The following is a 16,302-nucleotide window of genomic DNA, read 5'->3' on the forward strand; positions in this document are numbered from 1 at the left end:
TATTAATTTAAGACCAATTTGAAAAAAATAAATACACCTTTATAATAAATTAAATAACTCAACAAATCAATTATGACGTCACAGAACAATGAGAAAATTCGATCCCTGAATTTGCTATGAAAAATACATAATTAGAGTAAATGAAAACACCCCAGACTTGGGAATGGAAAAACATGGCGGTAAAAGTAATTGTACACCACAGCCTTGTTCTGGAATCATGGATGCTAAACGTGCAACACTACTTACTCCAGATGAACCCAAAACGTTGCAAGGCGAAGAATCGTCAGTAAGTATAACTCTTTCTGGTAAATTTGTTGAATTACACATTTAGTCAAAAAAATATATATATTTCTGGACCACTACATTAAAAGTAGATACTCAACTAACACCTAAAATAATGTATTATGTGCTGAATTGTCTCGTCTTTTTGCCCAAATTCAAGGTTTTGACTTATGACGATATCTTTCTGTTTTACTAAAATCTCATTAAAATTTGTGCCGCGTGTCTTGCGTTGCACCAAAATTTTACTAAAACGTGCTGTCGAAATTTTAAATGCAAAAAACTATTCTGTATTGCAATAATAACATGTTTAACTGAACCATTCGTGATTTTCATAAGGAACCTAATGGGTTTTTTCCTTGTCATAATTTTTTATCCAAGTCTATCCAAGTGCAAAGTCTATCCACGTCTATCCAAGTGCAAAGTCTATCCACGTCTATCCAAGTGCAAAGGGAATATATCGATACTATATTTTATATTGGCTCTCACATATGTATTAAATGAAGTAAAAATACTTAAACAATTACTGATTAAAAAACAACAAACGTGGTTAAGATATATTGAGAACTAACTTCATAACAAAATTGAAATTGTAAAGGAATTTTAGAAACACCCTGTATATTAAAAAGTAGTTGGATTATACAAAATTAAAATTTTAATTGAAACTCAAAAATCTCACAAACACCAAAGTTTTTGCTGTCAAAAATGTGCTTTTTCTGACCGGACAACTGAAACCTGAGTGAATCTTTTGAGCTCAACGAAGTAAATTCACTTTGATGTAAATAACAAATTTAAAGTAAACATGATTGTTTACCTTAAAACAAGTGTGGGAATGGAATTTATAACTCAAAATGAGCGTGGAAATCAAAAACGACATTCGGAGACGCCTCCGATATTACTTAAAGTTAATTTTCACAGATTTGGGGTAAAGGAAAGAGATCCTCTAAGCAAGAGAACGCATCTACAGAAGTACTGACTCCTCAAGCAGAAAGGTATAGATTTTTTTATAAAATATTTGATTGAACTTGACAACTTACATCAAAACATATGCAGATTAGAGAAAAATTTCAATTTATGCTCAATGACCACTGAAGCAACAAATTACTATGTACTGCCAAAGTATTAGAAGACGTTTAGTTTAAATAGATACGTGTTGACTCCTTGCAAATGCCCAAGTAAAAATAGGCAATTTAGAAAGCCCATTTACTGAGATTAGAATGACAGGGGATAGTTCGACGATATAAGAAATAGATTATTTTATTCATAGGAAGCTCACTGACAATAATATTATGACAGATGATAAAACTTTATAATGGCATTGCTTCACACGAAATTTGAGTTAATTGTATTATTTTTAAATGAATAATTTCCAAGGTTCGAGACGGGTTTATCTTCTAAAAAACGAGTCAGCGATCAACCTTATTCCCAAAATATGATAGATAACTTCTTGCGTAAGAATACTTAATATAAATCATTCTACTGTTTGTTACATATAGTTATTAAATATACAGAAGCCTTTTTTTATTATAAGATTCCGAATGCGACTCATTCGTGATTTTCGTCTTCTCGAAAACTTGAATGAGATGGAACAAGGACTGGAAGCGCCAAAATATCATCCCGCTGATATACAAGATGCAAGGAAAAGAAATAAAATATTAACAGAAAATCCATATGCACTAGTCAAATTCAGCCCGATACAGAAATCTCAGGTAATGGGATCGATTCAAGTGTTAATTTTGGTGACTCAAATTGAAAGTTAAATCGCTGTTCGTAACGTTACTTTTGCCAGTTCGCAGTCATAAGAAATCAATTGAAAAATTATTTGAGAAGTTATTGAAAAATTGCCCTTCTCATTAACTTCTGAGCCAATTTCTTTCAAATTTCAAGTGGTTGTATTTTTTTGAGAAGAAGGTTGTACTAGAAGTAAAAGTATACAGTATTAGGAGGCTGTACTTTCTGTGGACTCTTAGAGACTCTGTTTTTTTGTGCAATGACTTAGACAAAATTAAAAACTGCACCTTGTGGCGGTAGTTTATTGACTCTATTGTGACAGATTGCATACCCGCACTACTTCTCTTGTTTCAAATAAATGTAGCGCAATCGAATTAGCAATCTGTGATAATCGGGTATTTCAGCAATGCAGCATAAATTTAAAAAATGAGTTGGCAGGAGTAGTACATATCAATAACAGTTTGACACAAATTGTAATGTAAGAGCTCTTTTGTAATTATTGATTATTTTGAATTGCCTATTGCACTTTTATTGCACAAATCTTATTCTAGGGCTCAGTGTCCAAACAGGATAGAAGATGGAAGCGAATAAAATGTCGTGAAACCAAATATCCGCCATTAGACCTTTGGGCCAACTGGGTCGTGGAAAGTAACTGGTTTCAAAACTTTATGTTGATTTTAATCATATTCAATGCCATTCTTCTTGTACTCGATGCCGAGATCACTGATACAACAGTCCCAGCAAATCACGTAAGCCTAATTGTTGGTATTATTGAATAGCTTGATACGCTTTTCGTAAAGTGGACAAAGTATGTGATACATATTAGTATTCACTCAAGGTAACTGTAGCGTAGGTATAGAATGGTCAACTTCCTAAATTAGCAGTCTCGTTAGGTGATTACAGCAACATGTACGAGACAATAAACAAAATCCCTTATCTGAGTGAAAGACTTGTTTAACACGCCACGCGGCGACAGCTCGAGTTATATGGTGGACGCAAAGGCTTTTTAATATCCGCTAGTGGGCATTGTTGGTTATATATATCCGCTAGTGGGCATTGTTGGTTGCCAATCTAGCAAATGCCAGACTCCCGAATAATTGCGGTACTCGAATACCTAAAACATCTGATATTTTGAATGAGAATTAGATATTATAACTTTGGGTGTCGCTGCGTAATAAGATTGATTGATTGAAGATTGATTTCACCCGGTGTATTTCCCCCAGTAAAGCTGTGTGTTCATTTTTTCCTCGTAAATTTATTGATATTTTTTTGTTCTGCCCCAGAAATAAACTTAACGGTGACCAAGACTATGACTATCCTAAATGAAAAAAATATACCTATCTATATTCACACTTATGATGGTCCAAAACTCAAAATTTATATCCTTCGACTTCCTTCACAAAACTTCCGGTACAAAGCAGGCATTCGAAATTATTTTTATTTTTTTTCTGAATGTTTCTATTCTCATGTTTAGCCATGGATAAGAATAATAAGAACTTGCGACTATTGTTGCTTGTGGATATTCATTGTAGAAATTTTATTAAAATGGGTTGATGACTTCAAATCATTTTGGACAAATGGATGGAATGAGTTGGATTTCTACATCACGGTTGTATCTATTCTTCCAGAGGTAAGATAACTTCTTACTAGTACACAATAGAGATTAAACTGAATGATTGTTATGGGATATTTTTAAGAAGTGGTGCTTCAATCACTGGAATCGACGCTAATTTTACAATTTTTGTTATATTCAAAATTGATATATGTATTCCTTCATCTCTCAACATAAGAAACTAAGACAAACAATGACAAAAATTTGGATAAATATCAAATAAAAAACTAGAGCTGCGTGCAGCTTTAAAAGTCTTCCCGCGTAAAAAAAAACTGAAGACGCGTTTGGCTCACTGGAGCGTGAAAGCGTGGTCAGTCATGCATGAAATTTGCAATTTATGATGGGGGACTTATTATCTGCATGTGATGTAAATTTCAAGTCTCTAAGTAGTGTCGTTCTCAAGGAGAAGATGAAAATGTAAAATCCTGTATTGCTCACTGGAGCGTATCGCCGAGGTCACTCATGCGTATCCTTGACATATCGTATGCGGAACATGTCCATTAATCATTGTTATGAATTTCAACCCAATACCATGTATCAATTTTGAGAAATCGCAAAAAAACTGAAGACGCGTTTTGCTCACTGGAGCGTGAAAGCGTGGTCAGTCATGCATAAAATTTGCATTTTATTGCTAGCTGAGAACTTCTGCACATTTGAGGTGAATTTCAAGTTTGTAGGACCGATTTGAAAAAAAAATAATAAAAATAAATAATAATAAATAAATAATAATAATAATAAATAAATAATAATAAAAAAATAATAATAATAATAAAACACAGGAATACAATAGGTTCCCTGCTGACAAGCAGCGGGAAGCCTAATAATAATAAAACACAGGAATACAATAGGTTCCCTGCTGACAAGCAGCGGGAAGCCTAAATACAATAGGTTCCCTGCTGACAAGCAGCGGGAAGCCTAATTACATTGATTTAAAAGTGGACCATTGTGAAAATCTGCCCTTTTTGCTATTGATATATATCATAGGACAATTAATATTTAGGTGATTCGATGGATCAATGCTGACGCTGGAAGCGGAGGAGTAATGGCGGCCCTGGGATTTTTGCGAGTGCTGAGAATAACAAGACTTTTAAAAATGGTGAGTTCATTGTATCCACATATCCGAAATTTGTGGAAGAGTTGAAAGTCCCAATACAAAATTTGGGTGTAATTGAAGTCGGGCAAACATCATATCCGAGTCTGCGACGTTCTTATCCGAAGGCAACGTCAATAAGACAAAATGTATGTAAATGTTCACAGCAACACGGCATTAGAATTGGAATCTAACTGAAGTTAATCCATAGGGTTTATACTAGCTTCATCTTCGAATAAAAATTAAGTCCATTTCAGGTATCCAGATTCGAACAAGCTAGAATTATCTTAATGGCAGTGACGAAAGCTTTCAGTGCAATGTCATTTATTCTTCTCCTTCTGGGACTGTTTATGTGGATGTTTGCAATAATGGGAGAAGTTCTATTCGACAGGTTGGTAACTAATTTACTTTCTTATATATATAGTGTGCAGGTGCTTGGTAAAATCATACAAATTTTACAAAACAAATTTTATTCACTCAGATATACAGACTTTGACGGAAGGGCTGTAGGAATTCAATTGAAGTATCAAACGGCGTTTTCAGATACATTGTGGGCTTTTGCTACTTTGTTTCAATTAATGACATTGGATCACTGGTTGGAGACACTCGTGGTAAATATGTCCATATTTTTAATACTAATTTATTCCCAAGACAGCAAAATACAATCAATCAAGGGCATTAACCCCGAGGGTAAATTCAAAACGATCCACAATTCGAGAATATTTTATTATCTACAGTGAAATAGCTAAATAGCCAGACGCTAGTCACATGACACTTGAAGACATTTTTTGTTTTGTATTGAATCCGTGCTCTTACGAAAAATACCTGGAATTTATTCCTTAATTTTAGCATTATTTAATATTGACATTAACACGGACTATTTCAATTCTTTGCTGCAACAAATTAGTGAGTGGTCGGGTTTTGCAATGCAGCGTTAATTAAAGAAGAAAATCGTAATGAATCAGGATTCATTATTTGTTTTTGCGAAGACTTTCTTAAAATTATTCACGATTCTTAAGTTTCTATAGCGGTGGATAGCCAAGTCAAGTTTCGAACCGAGTCAATGACACATTTCTACCAAGGATGTCAAATAACATTAAACGAAATGAATGAGATTTAGGCTTTCCATGTCTGCCAAGAAAACCAAGATTGAAATCGGAATCGATTCTCTAATTTTAGGACTTGTTGATTGTCATGAAAGACCCTTACGAGTCAACTATGACAGTGATGTATATCCTGGCATGGATTTGGGTTGGCTCTTTCGTCTTCAAAAATATCTTTGCGGGAATAATGGTTAACAATTTTCAAACAATTAGAAATGACCTTCACTGGGAGCAAAAGGAAAGAGAAGCCAAAAATGAGGTATTTTAGACTCTAGGTTGCGCCCATGAGTGATCGAATAACATGTCTCATCTTGCGGAAACCCAAGGTTTGCTTTAACAAATTTTACTGGTGACGGATTTGCTCATTCTGATTAATTATTTGACTCGAAGTGGACGTATATATATATCGTTTTGGTATTAGGTTGTTGTCGTATTGGAATTCTTTTTTATTCTTGTTCTTGTTTTTGTTGTTATGAAGAAATCGAAAATCTATGGCATTCCTTTTTTGTGTTCGACGACATCATCGAAATTAAAAATTACGCATCTTTTGGCGGTTAAGCATTCGCGTTGCTAACTGGTGGTCAGGCGAAGTCATGACGAATGCGGTATCCGTAGTCCACTGTAAACGATTAATTACCCGTACTACTTTGTTCTGGCCGTCGTGTCCATATATTTGAGCATTGCTCTCTTGGTTTGAAAGTCAAAATTAACAGTGACAATTAATTGCTTGCTGGCCCGAAATGCGATTAAACTTAAAACGAGCTATCAATTTTGCCACGAATATCGCTTTAAAAGTATTCCGCTTTTATGTTTTTTCGTCATATGATCCAGTTGGCCGATAGTGCAATTCTTTTAAATACTTTGGTCTTAATTCATATTTGATACCAGTCAAGTTAATGCCCACTCTCAATTCACGTGGAAGTTTTAGGAACAAATAATCGGCAGTTGAAAAATTTGATATTATATAATTTGCATAATTCCTGGACAGAATAGATTTAATTGTGTCAAAAAAAACTTCGTGACACTGTTTTTAAAACGAACATTATCGAATTTATCTTTTATTTTTCAAATATTTCAGAAAAGAGTGAAAGAGAGTAATTTTATTTTTTTCAAAAAGTATTACAAAAATCAATCATAATTATCAAGTTGTTTTGAGTTTGACTTCAAAGTTCGGGAGAATCCGCTACTGACGTATTCTCTCACCTCAACGCGACCTATAGGATCGTTCAATCAAATAACCTACCACAAATGTAATAGACTTAGTGTAATTAAAAATCAACCCAAGTGTATATTTATGCGCAGACTGTTGATAAGAATCGAATTAGGCACTTGTTAATTGCATTCGTCAGAGGATATCACTTGATGTCTATAACTTTTCTGCTGATTTTAGTTGGCCAATGGTGTTTCATAAAATTTTTCACGTTTGACGATTATCGTCTTTGTACATATGGCCAATGATTAATCATCGTTGTACAAAACCACCTAAAATGTTTGCATATTAACGCTTCATATCCCAATTGATGAACGCGATACGCAATTAGTACATCATGATCCTCAAATCGCTTGGGAGCTCACTTGATGAAATAGAACTGGACAACTTCCAATTCAGACTATTCACCCATGCTTCGAAATCAACAAATTCCCAAAGGTAAAAGCGGCGATAACTCCGTCTTTCAGTAAAGCATTATGGTTTTCAAAGGACAACAAAATCGGCGACGTTGTTTAAACCAAAGTAAAATCACTCATCTCGTGTTAAACGCAAATTGTGTTTTCTTGTTTGTACATGATTCAACCGGAATGGTGACGTAATAATTCAACTGCTTCAGATTCGTTTTTACTTCTGTTTCAGGTATCTCTACTTCCATATTCCTCACAGTTGCCACATTTTATACACACATATTCATAAATGTATTAAAAGAACTGAATTTGTCCTTTGCATCTGGATAAAATTCCCCCAATTTTCTTACAAAAATGACGTGATCTTATCTGCCGAATCTGCAAATGACATAATCAATAATTAGATAAATAGAATCAAAGGTTTCCTGATGGAAGCTTGTGTATCGACGCCAACGGTTGTATGTGTCATTGCGGTGACTAAGTTCACTAAATTTATCAGATGACATTCAATTTGGAGTTCTGCTCAGCCAAGGTCACTTAGCTTGGGTTACAAAAAAAATTCACTAGTGCGTTTGACTACAAAAAATTTATGAAAAAATTTTCCCTGAGTTTTCCTTGAATAGAAACTGATTTTATTTGGACCATAGCGACAAAGGTATTTCTATTATTTTTCACAGATAGCAAACCTAGTGATTAAAGCGTTTGATTTACCTGACAGAGTGTGATAAATTGGATAGACAATGTTCAATATTAAATAGAAAATAAACAATATTAATAACTTTTATGATTTAAAAAAAAACAAGCGACCCAAGGGAATTTTCAATCGACTAAACGGGTTGCGACTAACACGTTGAGCGAATATCATAGGTAATTTCAATCACACTCCGGTGATTTTATCAAGGGCATTTAACATATAACGCTTAATTTCGACTTCTGCAATTCTCCCAAGTTTTCTGAAAAATTTGAAAAAAAATTACCATCTATCGACAAAAACACCTACGTTGATTGGTTTGACAATGATATAGACATATATGTTTTGGCCTATAGTTTTGTTCACGTATGATTTGTTTTCATCCATTTACGTACGATAGATTAGGTACCTAAAAGGGTTTAGTGATTTTGGCATTGGTTTATTTTTTTAAAAACGATTCTCGTGGAAAGATAGATAAAATTTCAGACGTTTAAATACAAAATATCATTCTTACAACTACGTTTCCACAAAAGTCAGTTCTCGAAAACATACATAACTGGCGTAAAGTAAGTTTTTGCAAAATCACATTATCCAAAAGTTCATTCATGCAAAATTACTATCTTGCAAAGTTCCCTTTTTGCAAAGCTTGTCTCTTGCAACGGAGAATGTTCTTTGTTGTTCATCTTATGTGGTTTTTATTTTTATCTTCCGAAAGCACAAATAAACCACAACGTGCTGTAGATGTCTAATAGAGTCCGTAAAATGTTCAGATATTTAATCAACATGTTTATCATACGTGTGTTGCGTCTTTAAATACTTTTCATACGCAAATGACCTAAGTCAACATATTGGCTTTGTGTAATGCAATTTTGTTATCACCTTCATTATCCCATGGGAGTTGACAAATCAAAGTAGCGTGATATTTGACGTCAAAATATGACATGGCAATTCGCATTAACATTGAAGGGTATAGTATTTGATATACATATTGGTGTATATGCAGTTGAGATCTCCGAGATACAAAAACTCTTGTTATTATGCAATTCATATTAGAATAGCAGTTAAGTAGAGTTTCTCTATAAACAATGGTGGTAGCGCATTTTAATTGAAAACCACTGTTTACTTGATAAACACACCATGACTGATTAAAATAGCCAAAATATGACAAAATTTCTCTCACGGCGACTATCTTAAAATATTCATTTTTTTCGCAGTTTTTGGGATTGTGAGAACATAATTTGAAATATAATATAGATTTTGGATGTATCATTTTTCATCATGCAAACTTTTTTCAAGGTCGATAAGTTCAAGAAAGAATTTACAGAAGGCCTTGCAAACCAAGAAAACCAATCAGAAACAAATGTTGCTGTTGGTTCAACCCAAGATAACCCAGGTTTGGTGTTTTGCTTAGTCACGTTGATTTTAAGGTTTCACCAAAAGAGAAAGGGCAATCAACACCACTAAAAAAATATTGTTTTGTGTGGTCATGGTGTTTTATTGATTGGGAATTTGTCAGCGATGCAATATTGACACTGTAAACCAGGGCTACTCAACTATTTTCATCGAAGATCCGCATACAAAACTTCAAAATTATTTCGGTCCGGTCTTTCCAGAAATCATATTTCGGCATCCTTATTCGCACACTTCCTCGACCGGCTAATAATTATTAGCTAATCAAGATTGTTTATTATGGTGTTATATTTCTTTACATATATATGCAAAACTATAAAAGTCATTTATAAAAGGGAACTTTAAAAGTTGGGCTAATGATCCAAACTAAAGAATTAGGTGCGGTCCGAATCAAATACTCGAAAGGTCCGGATTCGGACCGCGGTCCGCCAGTTGAGTAGCCCTGCTGTAAACCATCGAACTTGCATTATTTTTCTATGCCAGTTTGCCCTTAGTTATTATTGTCATCAGAGATACTCCGCGCAGAGGGATACTTCATTTTCGAGTAATTCTGACACGTACGCCATTTTATAAAATTTGCTTCTTTTACTGATTGGCAGTAAGTGTTTTGTGGGGCTCTTCATGCTCAAAATGAAAATACATTACACTTTAACATTATATGTTTTATAAATAGTGCACTCTATAACATAAATTTTGTTGAGTGGCCGAATCCTATTCATATTATACGACTTAGCTGTCAACAGCTGAAAATAAAATGTCCGAACGACCCACCATCGATTTGGCGCCTGCATTATCTGGGTCGCAGAGTTTAATCTGAATATAATACCACACTGTGTGATGCCGAGAATTCATAATGACCTTTCTCAACTTATCAGCTTAACATTACTCCTTCAGTTTATGTCAATCCACGTTTATGAAGGTTAATAAGAGAATACCGGGCCAACAGGCGTCGGACTGTGCAATCCAATTTCCGAAGCATTATCAGGAATAAATTTCGTGGCGTTCAATTGGTTTTGTCAGTTTCCGTAACATTTACCTTTCTGGAATACTACCAAAAATGAATTTAAATTAGTACGTCAAGCTTACATTACCAATTTCTTTAAATAAATTTGCTCACTAATTCTTGTTTCGTACATCATTGAAAGAAAATGGGATATAGTTTGCCCAACTACTCCGCCTTCTATATAAGATTAACGAGCAGTCAGCAGCGATTGACACAACGTATTTATATATGAGTGATTTATTTTCAATCAAATCAAATAATTCCACAATTAATAAAATTTCCAACGGTTCGTTTTTAAGTATCGTGTCTGTTAATTTCAAAGAACTCATCAATTTATTTATCGTTGACTTGATTAGTATTCAATGGCTAGATTCAGACTATAAGGCAGACATTACAGTTATGCTTTGAACAAATTATTCACTTTGTTGCCTAAATGACCGATATAATATATTAATAATGGTTTTCAAACGGTCATAATCCTCCTTAAAATATAATTTGGACAATTCACAAAGTGATTATCTTTATCTGGAATGTGTTCGACTTTCATTATTCAAATCACATGGGATTGGAAGTCTTGTCAACGATAAAAGACTAAAATATATTTCAGATGAAGATAAAACGTATCCATTTTCGCATAAAATTGGAACAAGTACCATCCGTTCATGCTTGAATACTAAATCTATTTTTGTAAAACAAATGCCAAGACCACCCGTAGCAGATGGTATCAGTCCAATACATTATGCTCCTAGTTTGTAAACATCATGTTCCATACTTACCGAGAATGAAATCGCAAAATTTGACGCATTGGAATCTGCTTGAATAACGTAGTGACGTTGCCTAGAAAAATCCAGCCTTTGGATGATCATCAAATTCATTTATAACATCATTTGTAACATTTATAAAACGGATTCTTATTTCATCATAATTTTGCATTTAATTAATACTACTCTGAGTCACGGTGCTTCTGATTTTGGAAAGATCATTTGTTTAAGCTCAAGCGCCAAACCGACCCGAATTATCAAGATTGAACGCATTTGTGTTAGTTGATGCTGGTCACAGAACATAACAAATATTTAAATTATGAGAAGTATACAATTTATACAAATTTTCTTGACAGATTCTTTGAAAAGTAACGTTTCATCTCAAGCAAAAAGTGCAGAATCCATTCGAGAGGTAACCTCTATCATTTTTTTAATCGTCAAAAATTTGTGTATTTTGCTCCGAGCAAGATCGAGAGACAGTTAAAAGCAAATAAATGATAATAGTGAGAGAAGAGTTATAAACGAGTAAACATTAGTTCTGTGAATGGATAATAGCTACAGTATAGAATACATAATGATGACAGAAAAGCCAATGTGGCTAAAAGTTGCACGAAAGGAAAACTAAAAATCAGAGTTTCCTAGACAGGAACCTGATACGGTTCATAATCCTATTTAATATAACATAACTTCGATTTGTTTACATGGGCAGTTCAGATAGCAAATTTTGACTAAATTAATTTTCTTGTTGTTTATTGAACTTTTTCTTTCGAAAAAAACCCTATTTCGACTTCTTTCCTATATTTCAAGCAAAATTCCCTTTACAGACATCATTTTTTAATTGATTGAGTTATTGCTATCATGTTTGTTTATGCTTTTTTGATCCACCAAGGAAGGAGTACAATTGCTTGCGGTGCCGGGACAGAATAAAACACCATCTGTTCGAAGTCTTGATTCCAGTGTGGGAGACGACGACAAACTTGCCTCAGCTCTTATCAAGAAACGATCAGTATTGTCTGTCATGTCGCAAATGTCGGTCAATACTATCACGACTATGGAGGTTGGGCATAACTATTATTCATATGTTTTAAATATTTATCAACAGCAATGTATAAGACATGAAATGAGCTTTTGACGATAGTACTTGAGCTTGAGAACTCTAAACCATTGATGTATTTCTACCCACGCACTTAAACTAGAAATTGAAAATTTTTTGGGCTTCCCGCAAAAATTGTTCTAATATGCACGCGAAGTCAAGTAGAAAATTCACATTGTATGATCATTGAAAAAGCAACTGTCACTTAATATTTTAAACGATGTAACTTCAAATTTTCACTATAACCAGTGATATTTGTACTTTTTATTGCATGTCAAAGGAAATTTTCAGTGCCATGGCATTGGCACCCGAGTCAGAAGAAGCAATATATAACGCTCAATGGGACAGCTTGGTGCAATGCCATCTGGACAAAATCCACCAACTTTCTAGCGAGACTGCCTGGCCCCGAGATACATTATTCCGATTCTACCACACAATGGAAAAATTACAAGAAAACCTGCAGGTTATTTATGCTAAACAAACGTAGCATCATAAACATACTAATGAATGGTATTTTTCCTACACTTGCCGATAGATTAATAAATTAGATTTTAGTATTTTAACGGTACCGAAATGTGGTGTATACGCTACGGCCCATATTCCACGCGTAGGGCGCGTTTGCAAAGACATGCGAGACAACTGCAGTAGCCTGATATAAAATATAAATTACCGTTTTTTATCGACCATAGGGCGTACACGGTTATAATATGCACCGCCAATAAATTGCCGCCAATTGCTCAGATTGGGATTCTGTCCACACATAAGGCGCACCGTACTATAAGACGCCACCGGTACTCATACTGGTTTTGATGAGTGTATGCAATAAAGCATAAAGCACTACCTGGATTTACAGTGCACCTTATTGACGGTAAAACATTATATACTAAAATTTAATGAATATACGTCACATCCGTACTGCTTCGTTTGCAAATTAATGTCTTCGCATCTTCTGTTTTTAATAAGCCGCGATTCTTTTTCACAAATAAGTAAATATTTAAAGATATTATATATATTACTTATATTTCATTAATGATATTTTATGAGGATATTTTATTACTAAGGTCATACTTTAGTCTTTCAGAGCTTACTTAAGTTATATCATACCTATAAGTTTTTAAATATTGTAGGAACGATATTATCAGCAAACTATTTTATAATAGACTCATTTTTACGTTAACAGGAAAGACAAGACATTTTCAAGATGACGGCCCTTGCGTTTCTTCAGATCCATGACAGATAAACTGTTTTCGATTTGAATAATAAAAAAAGTATTACAAAATAACTTAAACAAGAATAAGCGTCTAATAGCGATAGTGAATAATGGCAACCTGACACAGCGCATGAATTACGAAATGGTTCGCCTGTATTCCAAATATTGATCTCCCTATCTAAGAATTACTAAAAATGAAACCGACTTGAACTTCATACATCTGGGCGGCATGGCGAAAATAGATTAAGGCCGAAGTAATTTATTTTGAGCCAAGCTCAAAACATTATGAACATTATGTAACACATATTCAACATTATGAATGAAAAGCAAGCACGACTATCATATTCAAGCACGTATACAATGGTGGCAGAAATTTGAGAAAACTATAGCGTCTAACTATGTTGCTTTGTTATGCATGGTAATTCTACTAGGTTTTATTTGTTCAAAAATTAGTGGAATCATGTCAAAATGACGTTGAAATCCGCAATACTTTCTGATTTTTTAGCATGTTTAAACACATCGTCCAAATTGTTCAAAATTTTGCAACGCGCTTCGTATTCTGCAATACATCTTAAAAATAATTACATAGGCAGTAGTTACATGCATCATGTAGGTTTGTTCAGTGTTTATCTCTTATTAAAAGCGGTTTGAAATGTCAAATATCACACTTAAAACATTTGTTGTAATGTACATTATATCAGTTAGTTACCGGTTAATAATACTTCGGTACGATCTGCTTGTTTGGTTGAAAGCCCCTAATGCACCTAGTTGAAGAATGTATCAGAACTTTTCTTAATATTTAGATATAATTGGAATTCTGCGAAATGTGCTAAGAGTTCAGATCATAATTGACAACTTGCAAATGTCTTTATATCATTTGTTACAACATGATATTATCAAAGCTGACAGTTACTGAGTCCAAAACGTCATTTGTGTAGAATTTTTGAGGAACCCTTAAATAATAAATGAATAAATTTTATATATAATTGGATATAATTGGAATCCTGCGAAATGTGCTAAGTGTTAAGATCATAATTGACAACTTGCAAATGTCTTTATATCATTTGTTACAACATGATATTATCAAAGCTGACAGTTACTGAGTCCAAAACGTCATTTGTGTAGAATTTTTGAGTAACCCTTAATTAAATAATAAATGAATAAATTTTATAATTTTTAGTAAATTAATGTTTTCGGCACCTTTTCTATAAAGACAGTTCAGGTAGACCAGATTGCTGTATATTCATTCTCAGCTGTCTTCTTATCAAATCCAGTATTGCACAAATTTACTGGGAATCGGATATTACAATAGGGAGTATGCGAGATTACGAAGCTGTGAAAGCTCTGATCAGATTATGGATTTCCGCATACGTTTCATATTAGATTTCACTTTATGGAAGCTTTATTAGGTATGCATAAAATCACATGTTGAATTCCATTCGTTGGAAAATGTTTGATGTCGAAACAATCATCATCTCATTCTTAACATATTTTACACATCCTTTAGCAGTCAAAAAAAAAACAAAGTACAATTTGCAATAAGCAAATGATTCCATTGTTTGTTACTTATTTACTTGCGAGAGAACTACGATCGTAAACCACAAGGGGATTCTTATAATATCTGGTACTGGCACAATTCTCGCGCTTATCAGTCTCTTATGTGGCGGACGCATCTGTCGTCTAGCCCTTTAGTTTAGCCTCGCAGCTCTATTTATAAATCCTCTACCAGAGAGGTAGCTCAGCCAGTGCATGTGGTGGTTTGTTGTCAGATGTTTACTAGCAACCGCACAGGTAACTAAGTATTGGAGATAGACAACTAGATAGCATTTTGAAAATGACAATACTTTTAAAATCCTAGTTAAAGATATTCTAGTAAGTCAATGAGATGTATAGTTTGCTATATGTCGGAATCGAGCTGTTCAGCTTCCGTGTTGAGATAATATACATTGTACATTGCGTTGATGTGTGAAGGTCATAGATTGATTCGGGTATTATTTCTCGTTACTACTTTTAATTGATATTGGTCCTTCAATGCCACACGAACGTTATGAATTTGTTGTTATTGTGGTTAATGTATTGCACATTTTCATTTTGTAAATTGTGGTAATTATATTTTACAAGATGATCGAAATTTTCTAGTCGGGTTTGAATTGAGATTGAATGAGCAAACGAGCATGTTACAAAATTCTCTCGAAGCCGACATTTTTGAGAAAACACAAATTTGCACGCTGTCAAATTTGGTTAATTCAAACTTTTGAATTAATCAATAGTTTCAAATAAAAAAAATTAGCAATCAGGCGATCTTTCAAGCTTTTAAATTTGGGGTTCAAATGCAAATCCGAGTCCAGTTTAAAATCTTTGATTATCGATTATTTTATTGTAGACAACGAGGTTACCGATGAGTTCTACAAATTTACAGATTTTTTATTTATTAAAGTTGTTTTTTGCCATTGGTTAACTATTCGCGGGACATTATCGGGATTATCCGACAATCGTTTTGAGCAAAAATAATATTTAATAAACCGTGATTAAAATATCTCTAAATGCGGTAAGACGACGCTACAGGTGTCACGAACGTAAATCCATGAAATATAAATTTGAAAATACGTGAATACAGCTCAGAGACAAAAAGCGTATAAACATATATGTAATAGTGTAAAAATTCACTTCGATCAATTGACAGACTGAACCCTAAGTAACAT

The 16,302-nt window shown here is 33.8% G+C and overlaps 1 protein-coding gene across 1 annotated transcript; it reads left to right on the forward strand.

Moving 5' to 3' along the window:
* The first annotated feature begins 139 nt into the window (after positions 1–139).
* Positions 140–13,942, forward strand: LOC120337861 (cation channel sperm-associated protein 2-like). Its single transcript, XM_039405762.2, has 14 exons — positions 140–286; positions 1,198–1,271; positions 1,811–1,988; positions 2,562–2,759; positions 3,485–3,640; positions 4,623–4,718; positions 4,970–5,103; positions 5,194–5,323; positions 5,892–6,074; positions 9,420–9,516; positions 11,654–11,709; positions 12,187–12,354; positions 12,671–12,853; positions 13,571–13,942. The coding sequence occupies exons 1-14, from the start codon at positions 164–166 to the stop codon at positions 13,628–13,630; spliced, it is 1,836 nt and encodes a 611-aa protein (XP_039261696.1). The 5' UTR covers positions 140–163; the 3' UTR covers positions 13,631–13,942.
* Positions 13,943–16,302: the final 2,360 nt, after the last annotated feature.

Source organism: Styela clava, chromosome 10 (assembly GCF_964204865.1).
Source record: "Styela clava chromosome 10, kaStyClav1.hap1.2, whole genome shotgun sequence".
Taxonomy (NCBI): Eukaryota; Metazoa; Chordata; class Ascidiacea; order Stolidobranchia; family Styelidae; genus Styela; species Styela clava.

Bases quoted from the DNA above. Each gene is read 5' to 3' on its own strand.
- LOC120337861 (XM_039405762.2), top strand. From the start codon at position 164: ATGGAAAAACATGGCGGTAAAAGTAATTGTACACCACAGCCTTGTTCT. The intron at 1,989-2,561 runs GTAATGGGATCG...ATCTTATTCTAG, and splicing joins GCCCGATACAGAAATCTCAG to GGCTCAGTGTCCAAACAGGA. The intron at 12,854-13,570 runs GTTATTTATGCT...TTACGTTAACAG, and splicing joins AATTACAAGAAAACCTGCAG to GAAAGACAAGACATTTTCAA.